At 38.5% G+C, this 27,953-nt stretch overlaps 1 protein-coding gene across 1 annotated transcript; it reads left to right on the top strand.

Moving 5' to 3' along the window:
* The first annotated feature begins 511 nt into the window (after nucleotides 1-511).
* Nucleotides 512-27,824, top strand: LOC126810053 (piwi-like protein 1). The gene is made up of 21 exons (XM_050535000.2): nucleotides 512-616; nucleotides 3,632-3,765; nucleotides 4,537-4,705; nucleotides 5,368-5,437; nucleotides 5,901-6,152; nucleotides 6,797-6,992; nucleotides 7,878-7,996; nucleotides 8,456-8,536; nucleotides 9,336-9,449; nucleotides 9,891-10,082; nucleotides 11,711-11,789; nucleotides 13,141-13,239; nucleotides 15,011-15,151; nucleotides 16,362-16,664; nucleotides 17,050-17,145; nucleotides 17,853-17,969; nucleotides 18,862-19,056; nucleotides 19,991-20,176; nucleotides 20,984-21,051; nucleotides 22,195-22,372; nucleotides 25,054-27,824. Exons 2-21 carry the CDS (start codon nucleotides 3,676-3,678, stop codon nucleotides 25,138-25,140), a joined length of 2,832 nt encoding a protein of 943 aa, XP_050390957.1. The 5' UTR covers nucleotides 512-616; nucleotides 3,632-3,675; the 3' UTR covers nucleotides 25,141-27,824.
* Nucleotides 27,825-27,953: the final 129 nt, after the last annotated feature.

Below are 27,953 nucleotides of genomic sequence, written 5' to 3'. Positions count from 1 at the left end.
GGTCCCTTTCTAGTGCAGGGCCCAATTTAGGGAAACTGGTCAGAAGAATTGTTATCATGTTGAAAGCGGGGGGGGGGGGGGTATCTAGGCCTACTGAGACCGTTTTAAATCATAAATTCTTTCATTGAGTTTGAGTAAAATGGTTTTCATAACACACGTGTATGTGACAGAAGGTGGGATCACCTGGCTAACCTCGTGGGTTTTCTCTGGGTTCCCCCGGTTTCCTCTCACGCGCAAGTGGATTATTGGCATAAATAAAGCTGCAACTTGCCCACCTCGCGCATTGATTTCTATTTTCTTATTCTCCCAGAGTCCAAATCAAAGACAAACCATTTGGCCGTGGACGTAGGTTTGCGAGAGTCGGCGGGAGGGGGGGGGGGGGGTATTTACCATCTTGTCCCCTCTGTCCGTTCACCCAAGTTAACAACTACATTTCATTTTTGATAACCGAGGCAAAATTATTCCCGCGGCGTGTGCAAAGGGAGATAAGCAGCATCCGGGCTCTTTAAGCAGAACTCTTCAGCGCTTTTGAAATGTCTTAGTTGTTGGCTCACGAAAATAAAGTTATATTTTGAAGATATCAAGTATCCTAGGAGACGAATTCATGTATTTTTAGGTCAAGTATAGTACATTTTATATTTTTTCTTTCGCCCAGTATTCGTTTTACTGCTATAGCTTCTCAGTTCTACTTGAACTTTTAGTTAGTCTGTGCACTTGGCCTGAAATTTTTATCCTAAACCGTTGAACGTCAGAAAGCTCGCGGGAAAGTTCGTTATTACTGAGCACATGGGGTGGTCACCTATTTATTTTTAAAGTTTTTTTTATTGCCGAGAGCCTGTTGCACACGCCGTTTTAATGTCATTTAGAACCAGGTAGATTTCGCCTGTTTTATATTTTAATTTTAAGCTTTTTTATAACTTTCTGGAGTTATTTTTTTTTATTCTTAATGAAAAACCCTGAAAAATACATGACATCTTTGAATGTAGATTTAGTATTTTCTTTAGTGGTTTCAATGAGGGAATTCATCAAACAGCCAAGGGTAGATGTAATGCACTGGAGTCTTGTTGAGGTTTTCCGAATGCGGAAAAGTAGGACTAGGACGTTAAACCCTGTTTCATTCATAATTCAAAAGCCAAACTTGCTGACTTGTAAACTTTTTTTTACATTTCTCAGGCTCTGTTAGTCTGCATAACTCTGATTGGCGTGATTTTCTCTAGATAAAGTTACTTTCTACTCAGCCCTTGTCAATCACGTATGGTTGAATTACAGAGTAGCACTAGCAGACTAGTCAAAACCAACCCAGACATCCCTCACCTCTACAAAGTTGTTTTTCTCCGTATTTGAATCCAGTCTAGCAACCAATTTTTACTTGGACAAATCTGCTCTTGATTGCACGGATAAAACCCCCAAAATGCTACCGGTACGGGAAACGATGAAACGTAGAGAATTCGGTGCATTTTACATGCCACATAGATTATATTCCAAAATACCACAGGTGTCGATGGGGCTGACTACTTACACTATACGTAACGTATAGGAAGGCACGGTGGTTCAGAAAGACTAAGAGACATTGGTCGCTAACCTTGAGGTCCTGTGTTCAACTCAAGCCCTGTGTTGACCGAGAAAGTTTGATAGGATTTGCTGACGTGGTTCCCCATTGTCATTGGTGCATTATGAAGGGCCTGATATTAAATAATATACCTAACAAGGAAGAATGTACAGTTGTTTGCAATGTTTGGATGGTACGAAAAACCAAGGTTCCTTATATACATTGGCTTGCTTGGCCATTGACATGCATGTACATGTAAAAGAAACCTCGACATTTTGAATTCAATAAGAGGATAGGCCGCTGTCGTTCAAAATTGTCCCCATAGCCTACTGTAGTCTGCCTGTAGCACTGTCTTCATTAGCCCAATCAGTGCAGAATGTTAAACTTCGTATTATTTTATGCTATAGGCCTGTGATAGTAGCACCCGACATCAAATGCACTATTGCGTAGCCTTTGATCAAAAGAGATTTCAAGCATTGTGGTTATGGTTGGAAATGAAATGAAATGAAATGGGGTTTAATGTCCTACTGTTCTGCTCCTATACTGGGCTAATGAAGACGAGCATACGCCATACAGTGTGCTATGACTATGAGGGAAATTATGCCCAGGCAGCGGCACTATGGCATACTCTTATATTGATTTCCTGCCAAGGGATATTTTACATGCACGCCAATGTATACACAGGACCTTGGTTTTTTGTCCCATCTGTACGACTAGATAGCTGTCCTTGCCAAGCCCTCAATCCTGCACCACTGACCAGGGAAACCGTGTCCGAAAATCCTGATGAACTTTCTCGGCCAATGCATCGATTGAACACCCGACCTCCAGGTTAGTGAGCCTGCCTTTAGGGTGGCAAATTGAGTCTATTTACAAATCTGTCTGCCAAATTTTTCTAATGGTTAATCTGCATAATTGTTGATGTGCGAAATAAAACCCATGTTTTGAATTTGATGAATGTTGGCGGAAATACTGCAGCTGTTCAAGCTAAGTTCTGGTTCTTAGTATATACATATGTATATATGGCAAACAGTCATTGTTGTTTGTATTTTAGAGGAGGGCCGAAAAAAAAAGCTCTCCTTAATTATCAAATTGAAAAAAGATTGAATTAGAAATTAAGGAGAGTGATCTGATATTAAGGAGAGTGATTAGTTGTGTGTATGGGAAATAGTTCTCAAGATCAATAACTGCATGTTAGGGGATCATCCCTGGATTCATAAATGATAATAAACCCCCCACCCCCCATGACTTTTTAAAGGAGAGCGATTTTCAATTTTATGGAGAGGGTGAAAAAGCTCCCCTCAGTAGACATTCAGGTCAGCGGCTGGCGCTTGAGAGCGATCGCTCGCCTTAAAAAAACAATGACTGTGGCAAACATGTGCATAGAGAAATTTGCATCCTCTGCTACTAGCACCATACCGGTACACTACAACTTGGGTATCATTTAGGTGTGAAGGTTTAGCAGGAGTTACCAAGGCATCCACTTCAAAATTTTCACATGGGGGCAATTTTCATGAAATACTGCTATTTTTAGCACATAATAAAAAGCACAAAACATCATGCAATTGAAATGTCGATTGGGTTTAATTGAGTCAAGGACAGTCACACAAAATTCAAGGACAGTCATACGAAATTCAATGTCACATTTATACCAACCCACCCCCCCGTAATAAATAAAGGAACATGTATAATCATTTATTTATTTATTTATACATTGATAAAATATAACAATAACAAGAGACATTCATTCATCACAAGTTCACTATTTTCTTACTGTTGTGTAATTTAAAAGGTCTGTCTAGATTAGATAATGAGTGTTGGGTTTATAACTGTTTAGTTTCTTAAAAGGTGTTGAGTAATTAACGACTAATTAATTAATTAACATTCGATAGAGACTTTTGACATATGTCGTAGAACATAACTGATTAGAAAATACAGTAAAAACAGAAACGATTGAATGTAAATCAGTTTACATACATTCATATTACATTATTATGTGCGTTGGGACCCATTTGTGTCAATTTCTAGTTCCCAGATATTAGCGATTTAGCTTCTTTAAAATGTTGATTGTGTTTATTTGAACAGGCAGTGAAAGTATCTAGATACATTATTAGTTAGAGTGAATCAAGATGGCGAGTGGTGGAAGAGGAGGAAGGGGAGCAGCTTTATTGAAAGCTTTAAGTCAACAAGCCAGAAAACCTGGACAGATAGAAGAAGAGGTAGGTCTACATTGTACATGTAATAGAATACAATTATTGTTAATTCTATAGAAGGTGCTGACTCACGAATAGGGTTCCCAAGTTTGGTCTCAGTGTTGCAGGACAGTCTGGCATGGAAAATCATCTATTTGTTTGCATGGGACCATGTAGAGTATATTAGAAATTGAATAAAGATTGATCCTTGCTCTGTGGTTGAAGCACACTTTCCCTTAGCTCACTAGGGGTGTTGGATGGCCAAATGGTTGGCACATGCGCTTTGTATTACAAGATAAACCTGCGGACAAGACAGAAAATAGACATTGCACCAAATAAACAAATGTCAAATCAAGTGAATGGATCCGGAGGCCAGCCGTAAGCGTCCACTGCACTGTACAGTCCCGGGTCTGTAGTGACACAGACTTCACTCAAATTTGAAAACAATTAGGAATACAACCCAAAGAACCCATTGTGTAATGCCAGCATGAGTCATGATCTGCTATATGCTACACAAAATATGAATGTAAGCACATGTAGTAAAATTCAACCATACAAGTAACCACATCGGTGAAATGTATAAAAAAGTAGTCTAAACTCTTAAATTCAATAAAGAAACGCTTCAGTATTTAATACATATAGGGTACATGTTCCATCGTCACAAAAAACAAAAACAAAACTGAATAGCTCATTGCATGGCAGGAAGGTTGGTGCAGTAAAGTGATACAGCCAAATTTTAAATGTTCTTCCGGCATTTTATTTCCGATAATAACATTTATTTGTTATTGAAAATTTCAGAAAACAGCTGGTCAGCCAGTTGTACAACCAGGTACAGCAGCAGGTGTGCCATTCCGTCCGTTGGGTCGAGGTGCGTTCCTTTTACAAAGTTTAAAAGAAACTTTGCCAACTGTAGGACAGTCGCCCGTTTTACCATCACCACAGACGTTATCAGAAACAGCACCAGCAGGTCAGTTCTCATAACTAAAACTTCTTTTTCAACTTCAGAGATTCCATAACATTTAAAGTAGCTAAGTATCTAACTCAATATCATCTTCGACATTGAAAACATGAATTATTTGTCAATTTAAATCAACATCGATGTTGTGATCTTACCAAGAAAAGATGGGCTTCTGATTTTTAATATTTAAGATTTGGTACGTGAATTGTGCACCATAAAGCCTTTCAGCGCCATTTGGAACAATGAGGCTAGACATATTAGAGAAGTCATCCCAAACGGTGGCGCCGTATTCTTATCTGGAGAGCATGCGCAATAAATACTATCGGCGTAGACTGGAATAACCAGACGCTACAGATTGCCATTTGATTGAGACTTCTGGCATATTTCGCAGAACAGAACTGATTTGAATTTAGAGTAAAAACAGAAACAATTGAATGTAAATCAGTTTATATACATTCATTTTACATTATTATATGTGTTGTGACCCATTTGTGTCAATTTCTAGGTCCCAAATGTTAGCAATTTAGCTCCTTCAATCGTTTAATATTGAAGTATGACGGAAAATTCTAATAAATAAATTTGTCTTTCCTAAATATAAATTAAATAAATATTTTTAGGTGTACAAGGACTGCAATTACTTGTAAGTCATCAATTAAATCAATATTTTTTAGGTGTACAAGGTGTGCCATTACCAGAAAGGAGAGGTCGAGGTTTGGCCGACTTTCAATCATTGATCAGAGGGTAAGAATCACTAACCTGTGTAACATTTAATCTTGTGTATTTAGCACTAATTTCTTTCACATTCATTCAATATCAAATCTCTGTTTAAAAAGATGCGGACAGACGGATGCCGCATGGTTAGCACATGCACGCTGTATCAAAAGGGCCGTGATTGAGTCAACTGGCGTGGTTTTGATTCCCCGGTTGTATGTGACGAGGAGTAGTGTCGCATGTCCAACCTTGTGGGTTTTCTTCGGGAGCTCCGGTTTTCGTCTACGCACAAGCGAATTATTGAAATAAAATTGAACCATGTGTTAATCCTGAAATGACTTAGTTTGTGTCAGGCGGACATTAAACTTCATTTCATCTCTTCTGCTCTCCTTGTTTAATAATTCGTAAAAATCATTTAAAATCGCCCTAATTCATCTAATTGGTACTTGTGTTCAGTTTAATGCTGATCGATTAATTTTGATTTTTTTTTTAGGAGAACTCCTGTTCCGTTGGGAAGAAGTACCCATTTACCGACATCATTACAAGGCAGCTTGTCACCACCTAAACCAGGAACTCCATTATCAGGTTCACAGGGTTCGTTGGTGGAACGACCAGAATCTCCAGGATCTGGCTCCGGTGATGGATCCCTTCCTAAATCACCTCCACCTTCTACAGCCCCTAAATCTCGTCTTGATGCTGGTGAACGAACAGCTACCGTCCATAAAGCAGGAAGTGATGGAAAAGTGTAAGTACTTCAATAGTAGATAAAGTGAAGATATTAGATGACACAAGGGGTTGGTCTTGATGCTGGTGAACGAACAGCTACCGTCCATAAATCTGGAAGTGAAGGAAAAATGTGTCATGGCAATGTGGGCAAGTTTCATCCCAGCACTGTGTATTATGGTGCTGGCTCCCTAGTGATGATTTTCCAGTCTGCTTTCAGCTTGTTGGTTGTGCTGAACTGAAATCATCATATTGTTTGTATGTACTCTGTGTTCTAACGGTTAAGATTCGATGAAGGGCAAAGATTCGATGAAGGGCACGCTAAGCACCTTGCTCCAGGCAAAATGTTCCTCATAACATACTGCATGCAAAACAGAAAATATAGTGTAATTGATTTTATTACAAATGTTTTGATGTGTAAAATAGTTCATAATTGTTCCACCGGGAATATTTGAATGTGTCACTTATGATGATCCAATGTGAGGCTTTGTCATCCATCTATTCGACATTGAACCATTGTAATTTCAGATGCTGTATGTCTGCTAACTATATCCTTGTTATATTGTAATTTCAGATGCCGTATGTCTGCTGACTATATCCTTGTTATATTGTAATTTCAGAAGCTGTATGTCTGCTGACTATATCCTTGTTATATTGTAATTTCAGATGCCGTATGTCTGCTAACTATATTCGTGTTAGATGTAAAAATGAAGGAGTGTATCAATATCACGTATCGTACAATCCCCAAGTCGACAGTAAATTCGTCCGTATTCGTATGGTTTACGAACACAAAGAAGTTTTGGGTGAAACAAAAGCCTTTGACGGAGCCTTACTTTTCTTACCTAAAAAACTACCTCAAGAGGTGAGACAAACGAAACTATATGCCCACTCGACAATATATGTTTTCATCCTTAAATATACTGAATTGATTTATTTGTTTATTGAATTAAAGGAGCTAAGTCGCTAATATTAGGGACCTAGAAATTGGCACAAATGGGCCGCAACGCGTACAATAATTGTAATATGAAAGTATATAAATTGATTTACATTCAATCGTTTATGATTGATCCCCTCATGTGGGATCACCACGATTACTCCACGATTTCAATCGTAACGCAAATTGTGGGAGTTAGAGAAAGCTCACCTATATTTTCCTTTGTGGTTCCCCCATTGGTGCAGGATGGAGGGACCAGTAAGACCCTGCGTCTAGTTGTTCAAGGGGATGAAAAAACAAGCTGATATGTACACGTTCACGTGTGTAAGAAGAGTAGGCAGAAACGCTGCTGTTGGGGCAAGATTACCCTCAATGTCGGTCTTCATTATCACAGTCGATGCAACAAAGTAGGACTTGAAACCCCCAATTCCTTTCTGACATAAGTTTAGAGGGGGTACTCTATTGAATGTTCCGGAATTGAATTCTCTCAATCCCAAAATTAGTGACGATCGAGTAGATAAGTAAATATCTCAACCAACCATGACAGCCGAAACATATTCGTTATGTTTAATTCCGTCACAATTCTTCTCACAACACCTCCGTAGTCGGGACTGACAGAACTGTGTCAGGACTGAATTCCACGTCACTCGATTGCAATTCTGTCAATTCCTGACGTTTTGGACTGTGAATCCATATTGTCACACATGCAAGGGAAATAACCCTATTTAACCATTGTACCTTGAAATACAAGGTGGCATATCTCCTTGTCATTTGGTTGTTAAAATTACGTAAATTTTATTTGTGATATTTCAGACGACAATTCTCCATTCCAAGCGAAGAAGTGATGGTGCTGACATAATGCTTACAGTTAAACTGGTTAAAGTCGTTCCACCAGAATGCTGTACACAAGTTTATAATATATTACTCAGAAAGTAAGTCTATAGAAGCTAAGGGTCCACGGGTGTCTGAATGGGTGAGATGCTGGCTCGCTAGCCTGGATGTCGTGTGTTCGATCCCTGCATTGGCCGAGAAAGTTCATCAGAATTTTCCGACGTGGTTTCCCTCTTTGTCAGTGGTGGAGGACGGAGGGGCTGACAATTACAGCCGTCAAGTTGTTTGAAAAAAACTGAGGTGTTGTGTACACATTGGCTATCGAACCTCTTAAGCCTCTTCACAGTCGTGACGTCTGTCAGACTGACAAGTTTTATAGAAAACATTAAAATATGAGATGCTGAACAGAAGGATGTTAAAAAAAGCAAAAAACCTTCGGAACAAGAAGATTGTTTTAGGGTAGGGTGGGGGCTATTATGCCAGTTTTATCCCTAGAGATTAACCATCTAAAATTTTCTGTCTGTCTCAATATTTAGTGATTATATACTTTTTTATTTTAGAGTGATGAGTATATTAGAGTTGTGTCAAGTTGGAAGATATTACTATAATCCTCACACACCCTCATCAGTTCCACAACACAAGTAAGTCCTAGACATACACCTGTATTTTATAGACAGTATATCATATTTCACTGGTTGATTATTTAAACATACATTATACAAGAACTGAATCGGCCTATTTCAGGTCTTTCTTTAGCCTTTAAAAGTTAAGGGGGCTAGGTGCCCGTATGTGCGTTGGATCAAAAGGTCTGACTTTTAGTCAAGTGGCGTGGTTTCGATTCCCCGCTTGTACTTGACATTGAGTAGGGTCGCTTGACCAACTTGTGGGTTTTTCTGCAGGTTCCTTTTCGTTTTTTATAGTTCAAAATTTCGTTTTACATGTCTTTCCTACACTGGGATCTGGAAGGGTTGTTATACAACCCACGTTCTAGTTGATGTGAGGGATTAGCCAATGAAATGGCATGAAGTGCACAGAACTGTGGGTAACCCACTAGAAACATCAACGGTGATTGGTTAATTAAATGTCTGACGTTATAGGGTCAAAGGCCACTGGTATGAACACGACCTCCCAATACAACTGGTCAGAGCTTCATGTAGTGTAGGCTATCGAAAGTATAAAAAAAACGAAACAAAATATAGATCTGTATTTTAATCAGATTGTATAAAATTGAGACTTTTTGAAACTGATTTGCCTTTATAGAGATTCAGCTTTCACAGTAGCTTGCAAGGAATTAAAAATAACCTCTAATGATGATCAGAGGTTGTGTATAAACCTTGAAGATATTGATATATATTTATTAATGTGGTTTTTGCCAGGTTATATGTATAACAGCCATCCAAGAAAATGAAGATATTGATATGCATTTATTTGTTTTTCCAGGTTAGAAGTTTGGCCAGGTTATATAACAGCTATCCAAGAACAAGAAGGGGGTTTGATGTTATTATTGGACGCCTCTCATCGTGTTTTAAGAACGGAAACTGTCCTCGATGTTATGTAAGTAATATTGGACGACTCATTATTTTATGCTGATTGGACCTACAAAGTCTGTTGAGTTGCTTGTAGGTGGGCCGTTTTACGTGATTGTTTTACCGTAAACCCCATTTCAAGGAGTAGAGCAGTGGTTCTCAACCTTTTTTTTTGCCAATGGAACACATGAAAAAATAGCAGCATACCTGGCTAAATATATGAAAAATATTTGAGTTTTGCAAAGCAAAATAAAAACATGGTAAGTCAGACGGCATACAACCGTAGACAAAGATTAGTCATAGAATAACTCCAAACTAAATAAAGAAAAACACAGCTATGAACGTACCAGTAGTCACCAGTGGCTTCTCAATCGGTACCATGTGTTTTTTTTGCATTTTTTTAGTGTGCCGTTCAAAAGTTAGGCCCCATTTTTTCTCCTGTAAAATTTTAATTTTATTTTGTTTTTAGGCAAGCCATTGTGAGAAACAACCAGAGAGGCTTCAAAGATGAAATAACAAAATTAGTACTGGGTAACATAGTCTTGACTAGATACAACAACAAGACGTATAAAATTGATGATATTATGTGGGATATGTCACCTCAGAAGACATTCCCGACCAGTAGAACGGGACAAGAAATAACTTTCATCGACTATTACAGGTCAGTTGTAACAAATCACTGAACTTTTATTACACCACATGTGGATGGTCAACCATTATTCCACTCAAACCCCACAGGGTGGGGGTTGGATGGATGTCCAAATGGTTAGCGCGTGCGCGTTGTATCAGAAGGTCTGTCATTGAGTCAATTTACGTGGTTTCAATTATCTGGTTGTACGTGACAAGGAGTAGGGTCGCCTGTCTAACCGTGTGGGTATTCTCTGGGTCCTCCGGTTTACTCCCACTGTGGAAGATCCCTACGCGCAAGTGAATTATTGAAATGAACTAGCTTGTGTCGAGTGGTCGTTAAACCCCATTTTTTTCTCTCTCTCTCAAACCCCACGGTCATTACCTGTTAAGGACCATACTGAATCAATAAGCCGGATGGAGTTACCTCCCATGAATTTTTTCACCCGTACAATGTATTTAAGTTAACTAATCAAATGGGGTTCTTTATCCATTTTCAAATGAACCGGCCCAATTGGGTCTTTTTCCCGGGCAGCGGCACTATGACCTACTCTTATTTCAAGTTCAAACTGTCAAGGGTTATTTGACGTGCATGCCAATGTGTACACGGGATTTTGTTTTTTGTCCCATTCGGACAACTATACGTTGTTCCTTGCCAGGCCTTCTGCCTACACCACCAACAAGGGGGAAACCACTCCGGAAAATCACGAACTTTCTTGGCCACACCAGGATCAAACATGTGATCTCCAGGGCGACCTTTGGTTGCACGGATTTTCGTACTATAGTCGAACCATCTGCATGCGAATGGCATTTAGTTCAACCGGTGGTCGTGACCAGCCGTACCATGCGATAAATCACGGTCGGAATAGTTCAAAGATGGCTGACAAAACTGACACTTGAGAAGATTTTCTGAAAAATATAATAAAATTGCCGATTGCCGTTGCATTATTTAAACCTTGGTCGGTAGGGCCCATGTTAACACCTGAAAGTTAGTGAAATGGCATTGTAGTAAGATATTAAATTTGATTTTTTTTCATCTTTTTTGGATGAATTTGACAGATTAGGGTCTTCTTATTTGAATATATTAGGCACACGACAAAAAACTGTACGTGTGAAATGATCTTGGTTGGGTGACATAAATCCAATGAAAAATATTCTGATATTGACTAATCCTATTTGTAACCTATTTTAAGCTTGCTTTCACATCACAGTATGGAAAATTAATCAGTTTTTAAAAATACATGATAAAATATAGCAGGCGGAACAACTGACATGTTCGCCACCATATTGAATAGTCAATGGCTAGGGCCATTTGCGTTTGGGTGCTGGTTCAGACTGTAGTCGCGACCATAGTCTACATCTGAAGGTTGCCCAGGTTAGCGAGCCAACATTGTACTCGCTGAGTCACAGTCTTACCCACTGAGTCACCGTCTTACTCATTGAGTCACGACCTTTCTGAGCCACTGTCTTACTCACTGAGCCACAACCTTACTCATTGAGTCACCGCTTAACCCACTGAATCACCGCTTAACCCACTGAGCCACTATCTTACTGAGCCACGGCCTTACTCTCTGAGCCACTGTCTTACTCACTGAGCCACCGCTCAACCCAGTTGTTATTGTTAGATATTTATGATTGATATGTATATATCGTATTTTACAGGACCAATTACAACTTGAATATAGTGGATATAGATCAACCTATGTTATTACACAGACCTAAAGTCAAACGTATGGCAGGGGTAAGATACATGGTTAAAAATATTCAAAAATTGCATTGTTTGCTGAATATCACATGTTTTACGGCTTAATGCATGTTAACCCTTAACCGATCACTGTCGACTATAATCACCACAACCTTATACAGCTAAGTGGTCACAATCGACTAAAGTCGACCACAGCAAGAACATTTTTTATAAGCAGCATTTGAGTATTTAGTTTCGTATTTAATTGATATGACCACGCATGCGTGTCAGACAGGAACTTGTCTTGTCAATGGCATTGAGAAAAACACGTCTTTGTCGGGAAGGTTAAAGACTCCCAAAGTGGTTGAAGTGCGTATGAATGATTCTGACTCGGATTATATCAATGACACCGATTCTGAAGACGATATTTCTGATGAAAATGATTTAGAATGATTTGCACATTATAGATCAACTTATTCCCTTCAACTTTTTTATTGGTGTCAAGAGTCTATCACTTATAATTATCCGGCAGTAGTCGATCGAAATAGGCATACAAAATATTTCACTTTAGCCTTTCTTTAGTCTGACCACTTAACGTCATGACGTCGACCGGTTAAGGGCTGATATGTACCCAGATTCATTGTTTAAAATTAAATAAGGAAAACAAAATCAAAATACCATTGTGGTTAGTGCTGCATCATAAGGTCTTTCATTGAGTTATACATGACTAGGAGTAAGGTCGTATGTCCAGCCTCGTGGGTTTTCTCCGGGTCCTCCGATTTCCTCCCACTGCTAAAGACCCCTTTTTGGAATGATAATCCTTTCTGATTCAACTTCACAACATTGTGGTTTACAAAGAATTTAGAATCCCTTCAAATGACAATCATAGGCCATGTTTTTTGAGTCACCAAATTGGAATATCCTAGCATGCACTGAAAATATCATTTGAGATTTATCAAGCCCACTTTTCTTTCAGGACTTGAATGAAATCTTCTATTCGTTCATAGAACCCCCCAGAAAACAAGGTTACAATTACAAGTCTGTACTGCCCCAAAAATATTCCTTGACAGATGGAGGGGGTTGGGTGGCCGAATGGTTAGTACATGCGAGTTGTATCATAAAGTCTGTCATTAAGTCAACAGGCATGGTTTCGATTCCCTGGTTGTACGTGACAGATAGTACGGTCACCTGTCCAACCGCGTGGGTTTTCTCTGGGTCATCCCACTGCTCAAGACCCCTACACTGAAATGAATTATTGAAATAAAATTGAACCATGAGTTAGTCCCGAAATGACCTAGTTTGTGTCGAGTGGATGTTAAACACCATCAGTCTCTCTGTCCCCTTGGCAGATGTATTGGATTAGTCGTAAAAATATTTCGTTTAAAATAATGTTATTGTAATTTTGTAGGAAGCTGAACCTAAACAAGAGTTTATTTGTCTGGTACCTGAATTGTGTTATATGACCGGATTATCAGATGCCATGAGAACGGATTACAGATTAATGAAGGTACGTCAAAATTAAACAAGCTCCCAGTCATCTTAATTATATTATATACCTTGCTTTTCGTGACAAGGAGTAGGGTCCCCTGTCCAAATTTACGTGAGTGATTAAGTACTCGCGCAAATATAAAAAATAATTTAATCAGAAATAATTGAATATCGTAATATAAAAAGCCGTAAACAATTTGTATGCCTTCATATTGATGCACTATTGCGCACGCGGCGTGTCTTTCCAGTTCCAACTGTTACTAAAAATACTTTGAGACGCGTACTGCCAGGCGGTTTTTAAGCGGATGTCCTTTGCCGTGTCTGGATAATCAAACATTGAGCGGATGTTGTCGTTTCTATTAATAGCAATTCTTTCGATCCCGCATCTTTTCTACAAATTGATGGGATTGATTGTTTTGCCTGTTCTTTTACCTTTCTAAGCTTTACCCGAATCCCCTCAGCACGCCAACGATGGCAAAGGGAAACCCAGTTTCCCTTGCAACGTTATTGTCATGGGAAGACGATTTACAGATAATATTACTGCCAAGGAAATAAAAGAGTATGCATTGCCTTTGTGTGTGAAATAGCTTTATTCAACGTCCGCTTCCACCGAAGTGACAAGAGCATTGCCATTAGGCACATGGAATTTAAATGGCTACTCACGCACATCATTCTGCGTGAGTAAATACATGTACTCGCCTCACTCGCGCAAGTCTATATTTGCGTGTGTAGTCATCTACTCACCTCCAATTTGCTCGTGGCAAGCCCTGTTTTCTCCGGGTCCTCTGGTTTCCTCCCACTGCTAAAGACCCCTTTGCGCAAGCGAATTATCGAAATAAAATTGAACCATGTGTTGAAATGACCTAGTTTGTGTTGAGTGGACGTTAAATTTTCATTTCACTCCCTCGCTTTTCGGAGATGGTAAGAGACTTGTAAAATGTGTTCTGTCTCTCTATCCTTCACACCTTTTGAAACATAATAACTCTTCTAATTTAGGTATAATGTTCAAACATGGTGTAGATGTTCATTAGGTAATATCTTGACAGAGTTAAATCATTAGCATTTTCCTTTATCTATATTAGAGACAAAAAGATTACTATAAAAACTGCTTCTAATTGATCTGGAATGTTCAAACTTGTGGATATTTGGGATGAATGTCTGCTTAGGCTGAACAGATGAGCAATTTGATTTAATATTGTTTCGTATTTTATTTTTAATTAGAATCGACAGTACATTCAATACGATTATTTATGAAGTTTCAACAATGTGCAAACCAGTCAAGTTTAAAATAAATTTTAACAAGATTAATGTTTATCATTGATAGCACAGATAATAATGCTGCTGCAATCTGGTTGAAACACAGATCCTATTTCGTTTCGTTTTTATAGTTCAAAATTTCGTTTTACTTGTCTTTACTACACTAGGATCTGGAAGAATTGTTATCATTGACGTTTTCTGAATAATGTGAGGGATTAGCCAATGAAATGGTCTGTTACGTTGAGCTTTAGGCGTGTTTTGCACGGAACTTTGGGTTATCCACTAGTAACATCAATGCTGATTGGTTAATGAAATGTCTGATGTCATAGGGTCAAAAGCCGCTCGTATGACCTCTGACGCGAGCTATCGCTACAACCGGTCAGATCTTTATGTAGTGTAGACCATAGAAAGTATAAAAAAACAAACGAAATACAGATCTATATTTTTATCAGATTGAATGCTGCTTGTGTAAGGTATTAATGGAGGTTGACAAGCAAACACCCCATTTGTATTTTTTGTGTTTTTATTTATAGGATATTGCATCCCATACACGTGTAACACCAGCTCAGAGACAGATGGCTATGAAGAAATTCCTGGATGCTGTTAGAACTAATAAGGATGCCAACGCTCAGTTTGTCAACTGGGGACTGGAACTCGACACAAACACCATCGATGTAAGTGAATAATATGGACTAGTTCCAGTTTCATGGGGCGAGAGGTCTAACATGCATTTGTCTTAAGATCACAAGGTCTGTCTTTTGCTGATCCCAGCAATGGCCGAGAAAGTTCATCAGGATTTCCCATGTGGTTTCCCCTTGTCAGTGGTGCAGGACCGAGGGCCTGCAAGGGACAATGAATAGTCGTTTTGGGACACAAAACCCAGGCACAGTATACACATTGACTTGCACACAAAATTGACATGCACTTAAAATATCTCTAGACAGTTGGAATTTGATATAAGAGTAGGCCATAGTGTAGCTGCCAGCGCAAAATTTCCCTCATAGCGCACTGTATGGCATATTTCATTTTCATTATTGGATCCTTACAACCTGATCCTGAAATGATCAAGGTTGTGTCGAGTGGATGTTAATATCTGTGCCTATGTTCGTAGACCGTGACAGTTTCTGTTTGTAAATAAAAATATTGGTGTACAGTAACAGAAGTAAAATTTAGATATGTAACACATGATTTAGCAAATATGTAAACCTTGAAATAATAATAATGTCCTAAAATCCAACCGAAGCTGCTCTTTGGTAACATTATGGTCAGTTAATAAGAAAAACAATAGTTAAAACGAGTATGTGATCAACAGTTCTAAAAAGATGGGATTTAACATTCCTTTTAAAACTGTCAATTGATGCACAGCGCTTCAGTTCTATAGGAAAGTCGTTGGAATTTCTCAGTTCTGCTGCCGCAAAAGCAAAGGAACGTCTACCCAAAAAAAATTTATGTTTGTTGAAAGTCATCAAGCTCACTCCTCCAGAATACAAAGAAGTAGGGTCATCTGTCCATCCTCGTGGGTTTTCTCCGGGTCCTTCGGTTTCCTCCCACTGCTAAAGACCCCTCTGCGCAAGCGAATAAGTGAAAAAAAATTAAACCAATGTTAGTCCAGAAATGACCTAGTTTGTGTGGAGTGGACGTTAAACTCTCTCCCTCTCTCTCTCTCTCCAACCTCGTGGGTTTTCTCCGGGTCCTCCGGTTTCCTCCCACTGCTAAAGACCCCTATGCGCAAGCGAATTATTGAAATACAATTGAACCATATGTAAGTCCAGAAATGACCTAAATTGTGTTGTGTGGAGTGGATGTTAAACCCCATCTCTCTCTCTCTCTCTCTCTCTCTCTCCAGAGAATACAATGTATTTTATTTTGTCTTGAATATTTCAGATGGATGGGCGTGTCCTGAATCCTGAAAACATTATCTTTAAACATGGCCCAGCTCAAGGCGTCCGAGACGCAGACTGGGGTCGATCTTGTACGGATAATAAGGTACTTGTGGCTGTTGATCTCAAGAACTGGGTTGTCATGACAACAGATAGGGACGTAACCAAGGCTGTTGGATTCATAGAATGCATGTCTCAAGTATGTCCGAAGATGGGAATCCGAATCCAACCACCACAGAAGTGTAAATTAAATGATGATAAAACGGAGACGTTTGTACGGACTTTGAGGGAAGTGATTACACCACAGGTAAGCCTGATTTTCGACATAATAAAATAAGAAATTAATCTTAGAATATTATCGTTGACACCTATTAACATCACTTTGTGACCCCTGACAGCAAAATAGGTCTAAAGTCCCAAATCAATTCTTTGACGATACAAAATTCACTGAAATCAGTTCGTTCCCTATTAGTCATAATTTTTCTCTTGATGGATTTATTGAATAAAATTTCATTTGTGTTATATCTTAGACTAAAATTAGTCAAATAGAAGTTATTATAATTTATGATTAATACGAGACTCAAATGGTTGTTACAGTAATTTATGATTGATTTGAGATTCAATTAGTTAAAATAATTATTGATTTATTTTCGATTCAGATGGTGGTTATGATAATTTATGTTATATTTTAGACTCAGATGGTTGTAATTATTTGCCCTACGAGTAGAGATGATCGATATTCAGCTATTAAAAAACTCTGCTGTGTAGAACAACCAGTTCCTTCTCAGGTATGTAACTTTCTCTTTCTAGAACAACCAGTCCTTTTTCAGGACGGTGAATATCTAGAACAACCAGTCCCTTCTCAGGACGATAACTATCCAGAACGAATAAAACCTTTGCAGGTAACTTCTCTTTCTATGATATCCAATCCCTTCATTGGGTTCTCCGGGGATTAGATCCAAATGACTGGACTCACTAACTTCCTATTAAAGTTGCAATTTCATATTTTTAAGTTACATTTTTAAAATTGATTAAAATAAAGCCTTAAAATAGATGGTATCTATAAACAGTCCTACCTTGTTAAAGAATAATCCTATTAATCCTATAATTCACTATTGCCAGTTGAGAAATTGGCAAAAATATCATTTTCAACTTCAAATTCAAACGTTTGAAGATAACTACTCCATGGTGGAGAATAGAAAACAGGGGAGGTAATTGTGTTATTATTTCCGGTGTAAATGAGTTTTAAGTGTGAGAATGACACCTATGATCGAATAATAGTGAGTTGACAACCTATTGAACAAAAGACATAGAAATAATTATGTTTTGACTTTTTTTAGAAAATATGAAATTGTAACTTTAAAATAAGATTTGTGCTATATTCTTTCTCGCTTTATCATCCTAATGAAGGGTTAAATTATTTTGTACATTGGAAAAGTTGAATCAAAGATTTGCGCTGTATTCTGAATGATAAATTTATTGTTTATTTTATAAGGTAATTATTGGCAAGACGATCTCTCAGCCCCAGAAGTTACGCAGTGTAACGGTGAAGATTGCTCTACAGATCAACTGTAAACTAGGAGGTGAATTGTGGGGTGTTGAAATACCTATGGTAAGTGACAGTAACACATTAGCTCGCTAACTGGGAAGTCCTGTGTTAGATCCCTGTGTTGGTCATGAAAAGGGAGGTTGGATGGCTGAATGGTTAGCACGTACGTGCTGTTATCATAAAGTCTGTCATTGAGTCAACTGGCGTGGTTTCAAATCCCCGGTTGTACATGACAAGGAGGGGGGATGGATGGCTGAATGGTTAGCACGTGCGCACTGTATGATAAAGTCTGTCATTGAGTCAACTGGCGTGGTTTCGAACCCCGGTTGTACATGACAAGGAGTAGGGTCGCCTGTCCAACTTCGTGGGTTTTTTCTGGTTTCCTCCCACTGCTAAAGATCCCTACACGCAAGCGCAAACGAATTATTGAAATAAAACTAAACCATGTGTTGGTCCCGAAATGACCTAGTTTGTGTGGAGTGGACGTTAAACCCCATTTCTCTCTCTCTTTTGGTCGTGGAAATTCGTCCTTGTCAGTGGTGCAGGACGGAGGGCTTGCAAGATACTATGTTTTGTCGTTAATATAGGACGGAAAACCGAGGTCCCGTGGCATATGCGGAAAAAAATCGCTTGGTAGTTGGATTTCGATATATGATTAGGCTGTAGTGCTGCTGGCAGAGAAATATTTGCCTTATAGCATACTGTATGGTGTCTGCTTGTATTCATTAACACAGTCGGAGCAGAACAGTAGGACATTAAACCCCATTTCATTACATTTTGAGTGAAGTCTGTGGGGTGGGGTGGGGTGGGGTGGATAGCTGAATGGTTAGTGCTATATCATAAGGTCTGTCGTCGAGTCAACTGGCGTGGTTGTACGTGACAATGAGTAGGGTCACCTGTCCAACCTCATTACAGAAATAGATGTATAAATCTGATATATTTTTTTTTATTGTAGAAAAGTTTAATGATAGTTGGTATAGATGTTTACCATGATGCCTCTAAGGGAAAGAGATCCATCGCAGGGTTTGTGGCCAGTATGAACAAATCGTGTACCAGATATTACAGCCGCTGTTACTTCCAGGGCCCCCATCAAGAACTTATAGATGGTTTAAAGACTTGTCTTATTAGTGCCTTACGTAAATATCACGAGGTAAGCTTATGTCAGGGCTGGGGCCATTACATTGCCAATGTAATTAATTACATTACCATTATCACGAGGTAAGCTTATGATGATGTCACAGTTGTACACATTCTGCACACAAATATTCATCTATTTTATCCTTTGAGAATAGATCTCTGTCTTAAAGGGACAATAACACTCTTGCTGGCTTGACAGCTCCAGAAAATAAATAATAGCCTTATTCTAAGTATTAGATGTTTAAATGTCCTACCTGTTGTGTAAATTATTCATTACATCCAATTTTACTTGTCCAGAGGGTTCGAAAATATTTTTAAATCCAAGTCACATTTGAAAAGGTTTACATTAGGCTTTTCAAATCATTTAGTTGAATTTTTCCAATTTTATAAATTAGGTGTGTTGAGATGAAATTTGTATCATCAATTAATTGGAATATTGTAAAATAGTACAATTTGTTGACCAGAATAAAGATTGGGACATATTATTGAGTTACAACAAGAGTGGTATTGAGCCTTTAAATGACCGCCATATTAAAAAAATTGGTATACTTGTTTTGGCTGTTGTCATTGGTTGAGATATTATTGACGTAATCAAATACAGGAATATTTGTTCTCTTTCGATTGAAATAATGGCAGACAGTAGCGCCGCTACTAAGGCAAAATCTCCCTCATAGCACCCGGGGGTCGAATGGTAAGCACGTGTGTGCTGCATCATAAGGCCCATCATTGAGTCAACTTGTGTGATTTTGACTCCCCGGTTTTGAATGGCCGAATAGTTAGCGCATGCGCTCTGCATCATAAAGTCTGTCATTGAATATACCGGCGTGGTTTCAAATCTTCGGTTGTATGTAACAAGGAGTAGGGTCGCCTGTCCAACCTCGTGGGTTTTCTCCGGGTTCTCCGGTAAAGAACAGTAGGATATTAATAAACCTGATTTCATTTTGTAGATAAATCATAGTTTACCTGATAAAATTATTGTGTTTCGAGACGGTGTTGGGGATGGACAGCTCCGCGCCGTGGCAGATTACGAAGTTAAACAGCTCTACACATGCTTCGCTCACTTCAATAATTACGAACCTAAGATGGCTGTAGTTATTGTACAGAAGAGAATCAACACGAGAATATTTGTAAATGTAAGTTTTTATATTAACCGTATTATTTCCCACATCTTCTGTTCTAAGGGAGGCTGGGTGACCGAATGGCTAGCATGTGTGCGGTGTATCATAATATCTGTCATTAAGTCAACTGGTGTGGTTTCGATTCCCCAGTTCCTCTGGGTCCTCCTATTTCGTACCCCTGCTAAAGTCCCCTAAGCACCAGCAAATTATTGAAATAGAAAATGGAACCATATGTTAGTCCTGAAATGACCTACTCAGGCTATCAGAAAACAGTATAAAATTTAAATTTCTTGTATGAAGTTTCTTATGTATGATATATAGTGATTGGCTACACCTACCTGATACTAAGTATACAGAAGGGGGGATCACGTGGCTAAGTAGGTAAGACGCTGGCTCGCTAACCTGGAGGTCGCGTGTTCGATCCCTGCATTGGCCGAGAAAGATCATCCAGATTTTCCGGCGTGGTTTTCCCTTGTCAGTGATGCAGGACAGAGGGCCTGACAAGGAAAGCTCTCTAGTCGTTCGGTACACATTGGCGTGCACGTAAAAGATCCCTTGGCAGTTGGAATTCGATATAAGAGTAGGCCGTAGTGCCGCTGTCCAAGCAAAATTTCCCTCATAGCACACTGTATGGCGTATGCCCGTCTTCATTAGCCCAGGTTAGGAGCAGAACAGTAGGACGTTAAACCCCATTTCATTTCATTTATACAGAAGGGCTACTCTGTTAGTCACCTTATACAGGAAACTGTCTTATATTGAAATACTGGCTATATATTATATTGAAAGTGTCATCCTGTATTATATTAAATTTATATATTATAGAGAGGTAATTCAATGGATAATCCTCCACCTGGATCAGTTATAGATCATGATATCACCAGAAGAGATTGGTAAGTTCCTATACAGGTAGTAGAATACAGAGGATGTTTATGGCCTGTCCCCAAGGTCCATTCTCTTTAATTTAAAGTACTTTTGTTGTTTACTAAAGGGAGCCACGGTGGGTAAGATGCTGGCTTGCTAGCCAGGAGGTCGCATGTTCGATTCTTGCATTGATCGAGAAAGTTAATCAAGATTTTCCGTTGTGGTTTCCCCTTGTCAGTAGTGCAGGACGGAGGGCCTGACAAGGACAGCTGTCTAGTCATTTGGTTGTGACGACAAAAAAACAAGGTCCCATGTATCCATTTGGCATGCACGTAAAAGATCCCTTGGCAGTTGGATTTAGACATAAAGAGTAGGTCGTAGTGCCGCTGCTGGTGCAAAATTTCCCTCATAGCACACTGTATGGCTTAGGCCCGTTGTGTTTTCCCCTTGTCAGTAGTGCAGGACGGAGGGCCTGACAAGGACAGCTGTCTAGTCATTTGGTTGTGACGACAAAAAAACAAAGGTCCCATGTATTCATTTGGCATGCACGTAAAAGATCCCTTGGCAGTTGGATTTAGACATAGAGTAGGTCGTAGTGCCGCTGCTGGTGCAAAATTTCCCTCATAGCACACTGTATGGCTTAGGCCCGTCTTAATTAGCCCAGTTGGTGGAGAACAGCAGGACTTTAAACCCCATTTCTGTTTTTTCTATCCGAGTGGGGGATCACGGTGGCTTAGTGGGTAAGGCGCTGGCTCGCTAGCCTGGAGGTCTGGTGTTCGATCCCTGCATTGGCCGAGAAAGTTCATCCCGATTTTCCGGCGTGGTTCCCCCTTGTCAGGGATGCGGGACGGAGGGCCTGACAAGGACAGCTGTCTAGTCATTCGGATGAGACGAAAAACCGAGGTCCCGTGTACACATTGGCGTGCACGTAAAAGATCCCTTGACAGTTGGAATTCGATATAAGAGTAGGCCGTAGTGCCGCTGTCCGGGCAAAATTTCCCTCATAGCACACTGTATGGCATATGCCCGTCTTCATTAGCCCAGTTCGGAGCAAAACAGTAGGACGTTAAACCCCATTTCATTTCATTTCTATCCGAGTGGAGTAGAAAAATAGGATGTTAAGCACCAATTCATTTGATCAAGTGTAGTTTATATTATATGTTTTTTTTAAGGTATGATTTCTTCCTGGTAAGTCAGCATGTACGACAGGGTACAGTAAGTCCAACACATTATATAGTAGTACATGATGTAACAGGATTAACGGTAGATAGGATGCAGAGATTAACCTATAAGATGACTCATCTTTATTATAACTGGCCTGGTACAGTCAGAGTTCCTGCCCCTTGTCAGGTAATGTACAATCATAATCTTCAGTCAGTACAACTTGTTGGAGTCATGAGCTCACTAACCCGGTGGTCCCGTCTTCCATCCCTGCATTGGTCGAGAAAGTAAATTGGGATTTTCTGGTGTGTGCTCCCCATGTCAGTGGTGTAGGACAAAGGGCCTGGTCAGGGACAATGTATAGGCGTTTGGATGGGATGAATAACCAAGGTCGTGTGTACATATTGGCATGTTGGAATTCGACGTATGAGTAGGCTGTAGTGCCGCTGTACAGGAAAAATGTAGTTCATAGCACACTGTATGGCATATGTACGTCTTCATTAGCTCAGTAGGAGCAGAAAAGTTGGACGTTGATCCCATTTGATTTGAGCACTACTTATTCAATTCTAATTTTTTGTCCCCCGCCTTTCGAAGAAAGCAGGGGACTATTAAAATGGGTTCGTCCGTCTGTCTGTCTGTCCGTCTGTCTGTCCGTCACACTTTTTGGGACACAATAACTCTCTTCCTAATTGAGCTAGAATGTTCAAACTTGGTGTATGTGTTTATTAGGTCAATGCCTTGATGGAGTTCGAAGATGAGCATTTTCCGCTTAGGGTAAGCAGAGATAAGCAATTTGATTGGTTGATGCTTTGGGACACGATAACTCTCTTCCTAATTGGGCTAGAATGTTCAAACTTGGTGTATGTGTTGATTAGGTCAATGCCTTGATGGAGTTCGAAGATGAGCATTTTCCGCTTAGGGTAAGCAGAGATAAGCAATTTGATTGGTTGATGCTTTGGGACACGATAACTTTTAATTGAGCTAGAATGTTCAAACTTGGTGTATGTGTTTATTAGGTCAATGCCTTGATGGAGTTCGAAGATGAGCATTTTCCGCTTAGGGTAAGCAGAGATAAGCAATTTGATTGGTTGATACTTTGGGGCACGATAACTCTCTTCCTAATTGAGCTAGAATGTTCAAACTTGGTGTATGTGTTGATTAGGTCAATGCCTTGTTTTAATGTGTTTGTCCCCCGCCTTTCGAAGAAAGCAGGGGACTATTAAAATGGGTTCGTCTGTCTGTCCGTCCGTCTGTCTGTCCGTCACACTTTTTGGGACACAATAACTCTCCTTCTAATTGACCTAGAATGTTCAAACTTGGTGTAGGTGTTTATTAGGTCAATGCCTTGATGGAGTTCGAAAATGAGCATTTTCTGCTTAGGGTAAGCAGAGATAAGCGATTTGATTGGTTGATGCTTTGGGACACGATAACTTTAGTTCTAATTAAGTGAGAGTGATGAAACTTGGTGTATAGTTTCATTACATCAATACCTTGACTAAGTTCGATAATGAGCATTTTCTGCTCAGGGTAAGCAGAGCGATAAGCAATTTGATTGGCCAAGACTTTGGAACACAATAACTCTCCTTCTAATTGAGGTAAAATGTTCAAACTTGGCGTAGGTGTTTACTAGGTCAATGCCTTGATGGAGTATGAAGATGAGCATTTTCTGCTTAGGGTAAGTGGAGATAAGCAATTTGATTGGTTTATGCTTTGGGACATGATAACTTTAGTTCCAATTAAGTGAAAGTGATGAAACTTAGTGTATAGTTTCATTACATCAATACCTTGACTAAGTTCGATATTGAGCATTTTCTGCTGAGGGCAAGCAGAACGATAAGCAATTTGATTGGCCGAGACTTTGGAACACAATAACTCTCCTTCTAATTGAGCTAGAATGTTCAAACTTGGTGTAGGTGTTTATGAGGTCAATGCCTTGATAGAGTGCGAAGATGAGCATTTTCTGCTTATGGTAAGTAGAGATAAGCAATTTGATTGGTTGATGCTTTGGGACATGATAACTTTAGTTCTAATTAAGTGAGAGTGATGAAACTTGGTGTATAGTTTCATTACATCAATACCTTGCCTAAGTTCGATGATGAGAATTGTCTGCTTAGGCTAAGGAGCAATAAGCATTTTGATTGGTCAAGACTTTGGAACAAAACAACTCTGCTTCTAACTGGATGTTGATGTTCGTCTTGACCGAATTCAATGATTAACATATCGAGCTAAAGCTAAGCAGAGATAAGCAATTTCCTTGGTCGATGCTTTGGGACCAGATAACTTTGATTCTATCTGATAGAGAGTGATGAAACTTAGTGTATAGTTGATAATCAGTTTGATTGCTTGATGCTATTGAAAAAAATAGATGTGCGATTAATTAATATGTGTCATCTATTTATTTGGGGATTTCGGCGGGGGACATCAGCCTCACTATTGGCTTGTTCATGCTGTCGACTAGTTGTCGCGTGGGCTATACATGCAAATCTTAATGTTTGTCATTGAGTAATGTGGCCATGTTTCTAGCCCACAGTTATATATGACAAGGGTCAGTGTCGTGTGCTCAGCTCTGGACCCATCGGTGTCCTCCCATCGCATAAACAGTTTAATAATTTCCATTTTACAAGAGTTGATGAATTCAAAAATTTGTCAGCATTCAGAATCCTTTGCAGATGATATAAATGGAATATAAAAAGCCAGTGCCTTCTGCAATCTTCAATAAAATCTATTGATGGGCCTCCTTTTAACCAGGAGATTTTCTGCTGTTCATATTTTAATATTGATTTCTTACTTTGTGTTTAGTGTTAAATAATTGATTTGCGTGGATTACGCGGTGGACAGACTGTAATTTTTTTTGTTGTATATATTTCCAGTATGCTCACAAGTTGGCCTACCTGGTTGGACAGAGTATCCATAAAGAAGTTTCTGAAGCGTTATCTGATCGTTTGTTCTTCTTGTAAACACCGAAAGAAACCCGATATAAAATCACGAAATTCTCGAAGGAGATGGCAGAATTACGTATTACTACGCAGTATATATCTTCCTGGTGCTAATGAGGTTATTGACAAAACAATTAAACAACATATTGAGTCAAATGTTTGAATTGATATCACGTTGGGTGAGTTAAAATGTGGAGAAACTAGACGTTTTGATATCACGATGGGTGAGTTAAAATATGGAGAAACTAGACGTTGAATACATAGAAATAATATGTATTGGGTCAAATGTTTGAATTGATATCACGATGGGTGAGTTAAAATATGGAGAAACTAGACGTTGAATACATAGAAATAATATGTATGTTATTCCTATCCTCCATTGTTTCTTAGAGAAGAAACATACCAGACAGAAAGTATTAATTAAACAAACCAAGTTGTAGTTCTAATGTTTTCATTGTGCTATGCAGAAGAAAAAGTGTTTTGTCTGAAGTACATTTTACAAATTCTTTGTAAACAGCAAATATAAAAGAAGATGTCAGATTATGAACGAACGGTTTCTATTGTTCAGAAGTATATTTTAATTCATTGTGGACAACAGTTAAAAAGAGTATGTGCTGTTCAGTTAAAAAAATTCATTTGTTTCTTAAATCAAAAAATATGCCAAACCATAAACAAAGTATTAACCATCTTCACTAACCATGTGTGAAGCGAATCGTAACCCTTGGCTGATGAAGATGAGTATTAACTGACTATTTCAATAAAGGGTTGTGGTCAAAAGTACATTTAATTCCATGTGCTACACAATATGAAGAAACTGGGTGCCTTTAAAATGGCTAAGGTTTGTCAGAAACGTAGTTCAGATAAATCAACGTATACATTTCACTTTATGGTGGCATATCAATAACAGTATTTTTCATTCTTTTAAAGTCTTGTGATCAATATCAATACCCGTTCAACACCTGTATTTTCCATTGATATAAAGTCTCGCAATCAATATCAACACCTGTTCAACACCTGTATTTTCCATTGATTTAAAGTCTCGAGATGAATTGAAAGAGGAAAATTCATTAATGGAAATGAACATATTGTCATCGGCAACAAGAAGTAGAGAGTGTTCTTGAGTGAAATTTATGAAATACGAACATGACCGTAAATAATTTGTGAAGATTTATTTCGTTGTTTGATATGTTTCACAAGTAATTATGTTGCAATAATTTTTATTATCTTGTTTGTTTGTCTTTTCTCAGAAGAACTTTCTTTCGTGTAAACATTTAACAGGCCTCCAACAAATCTTGTTTCCAAACTTTTAACAGGCCGCCATATTGAAATATTGAACAGGCCTTAAACAAGTCTTTTAGCCAATCATATAATAGATCTACTCTTCAACAATTTACTGCTCTCCGTGATTCAGCTCCGTAGCACATAATTGTTGAAACTTTTGAACATAAATTTCCAAACATAACGGACCTTTCTTTCACACAATTTAATTGGTCGTCTTTTCAACAAGTTACAAGTATTGATGATTCGACCTTGTATCTCATCGTTGACTATTTCGAACTGAGAATAGTTATCTACACATTAAAATACCTTGCTATGGTTGCTATAGTAATAATAATAACAATGATTTTATTTAAGAAGTTTTGAAGATTAGGCAATGATAGTCTTTCTAAAATCCTGCCTATCATGGAAAATATAATACAAAAGAGATAGTTTGATAAATTAAATAACAACCCTCAATAATTTAAAATAGAGGGGAAAAAAATACAAAATCAGTTAAAAAGATTAAATACAGATTTAATGCGAGTTCATAAACCAGAAAATTTGAATACATAGATATAACATGTATTATTAACTAATATACAATATGTACATGCTTATAATATGTAGATACAATGCTGCGGTAATTGAAATGAAATGGAAGTGGACGTAAAATACAACTAACTAACAACAACAAGAGATATAGAAGAAATGTTATTGGGAAAAAAAAAATCCTTAAACTTAAGATCATTAGCAACCTTATATTTTAATCTATAACTTATTTCGGTAATTCAAGTAGTGTAGTTAATTCAAAATTGTCAAGAGGTAAAGATTATATATGCTATTGACATTTAATAAACTTGTTGGACTGTTTACCTGCAAGATTAAATTGAGCTGTGATAAAGGGAAATAATTCATTCCAAAGCCAATTGAACTCTCCAAAGTCGTCAATAAATCAAGATTTACCTTTTGACTTCTGCTCGTTGAGTTGGAAACACCGATGACCCCAAATCTGATGAGAGAAAATTGCCCAAATAATTTAAATTGAACTCTCCGTAGTTGTCAGTAAATCAAGAGTTCTCTTTTGACATCTGCTCGTTGAGTACAGATCATCCCAAATCTGATGAGAGAAAATTGCTCAAATAATTTAAATTCTTTTTCCACTTGAAGAAAGTTCTGACGAGGAAGACGAACGAACCAGATATCTTATCTCTCAATTCTGAGATTATTTTATGTTATTTTGAGAATCTCAGGGACAGATTCCACCTGCCTTTTCATTATTATGTTGAATTGTTGTTTTAAATAAAAATATTTTTTTTACTATTCCACAAGTAGAGATAAGCGTTTCTTCTGTCTGGGCGATGAAGAAACTAAGCCTGGAAATAAGGCACCCGTCGCAGACAATGTCAGGCACAGATTCAGGCTTTTTCAGGCACTAAACCTCTGGTGCCTGTTTTGTCTTTCTTATTGATATTATTAATACATTTCCAAACCTGGAAATAACAGTTTTAGATGTACCTGACAAAATGTCAGGCATTAATGAAATAGTACCTGACATTTTCAACTAAGTGCCGGAC

This window comes from Patella vulgata, chromosome 2 (assembly GCF_932274485.2).
Source record: "Patella vulgata chromosome 2, xgPatVulg1.2, whole genome shotgun sequence".
NCBI lineage: Eukaryota > Metazoa > Mollusca > Gastropoda > Patellidae > Patella > Patella vulgata.
This window is presented reverse-complemented; position numbering and strand designations above follow the sequence as displayed.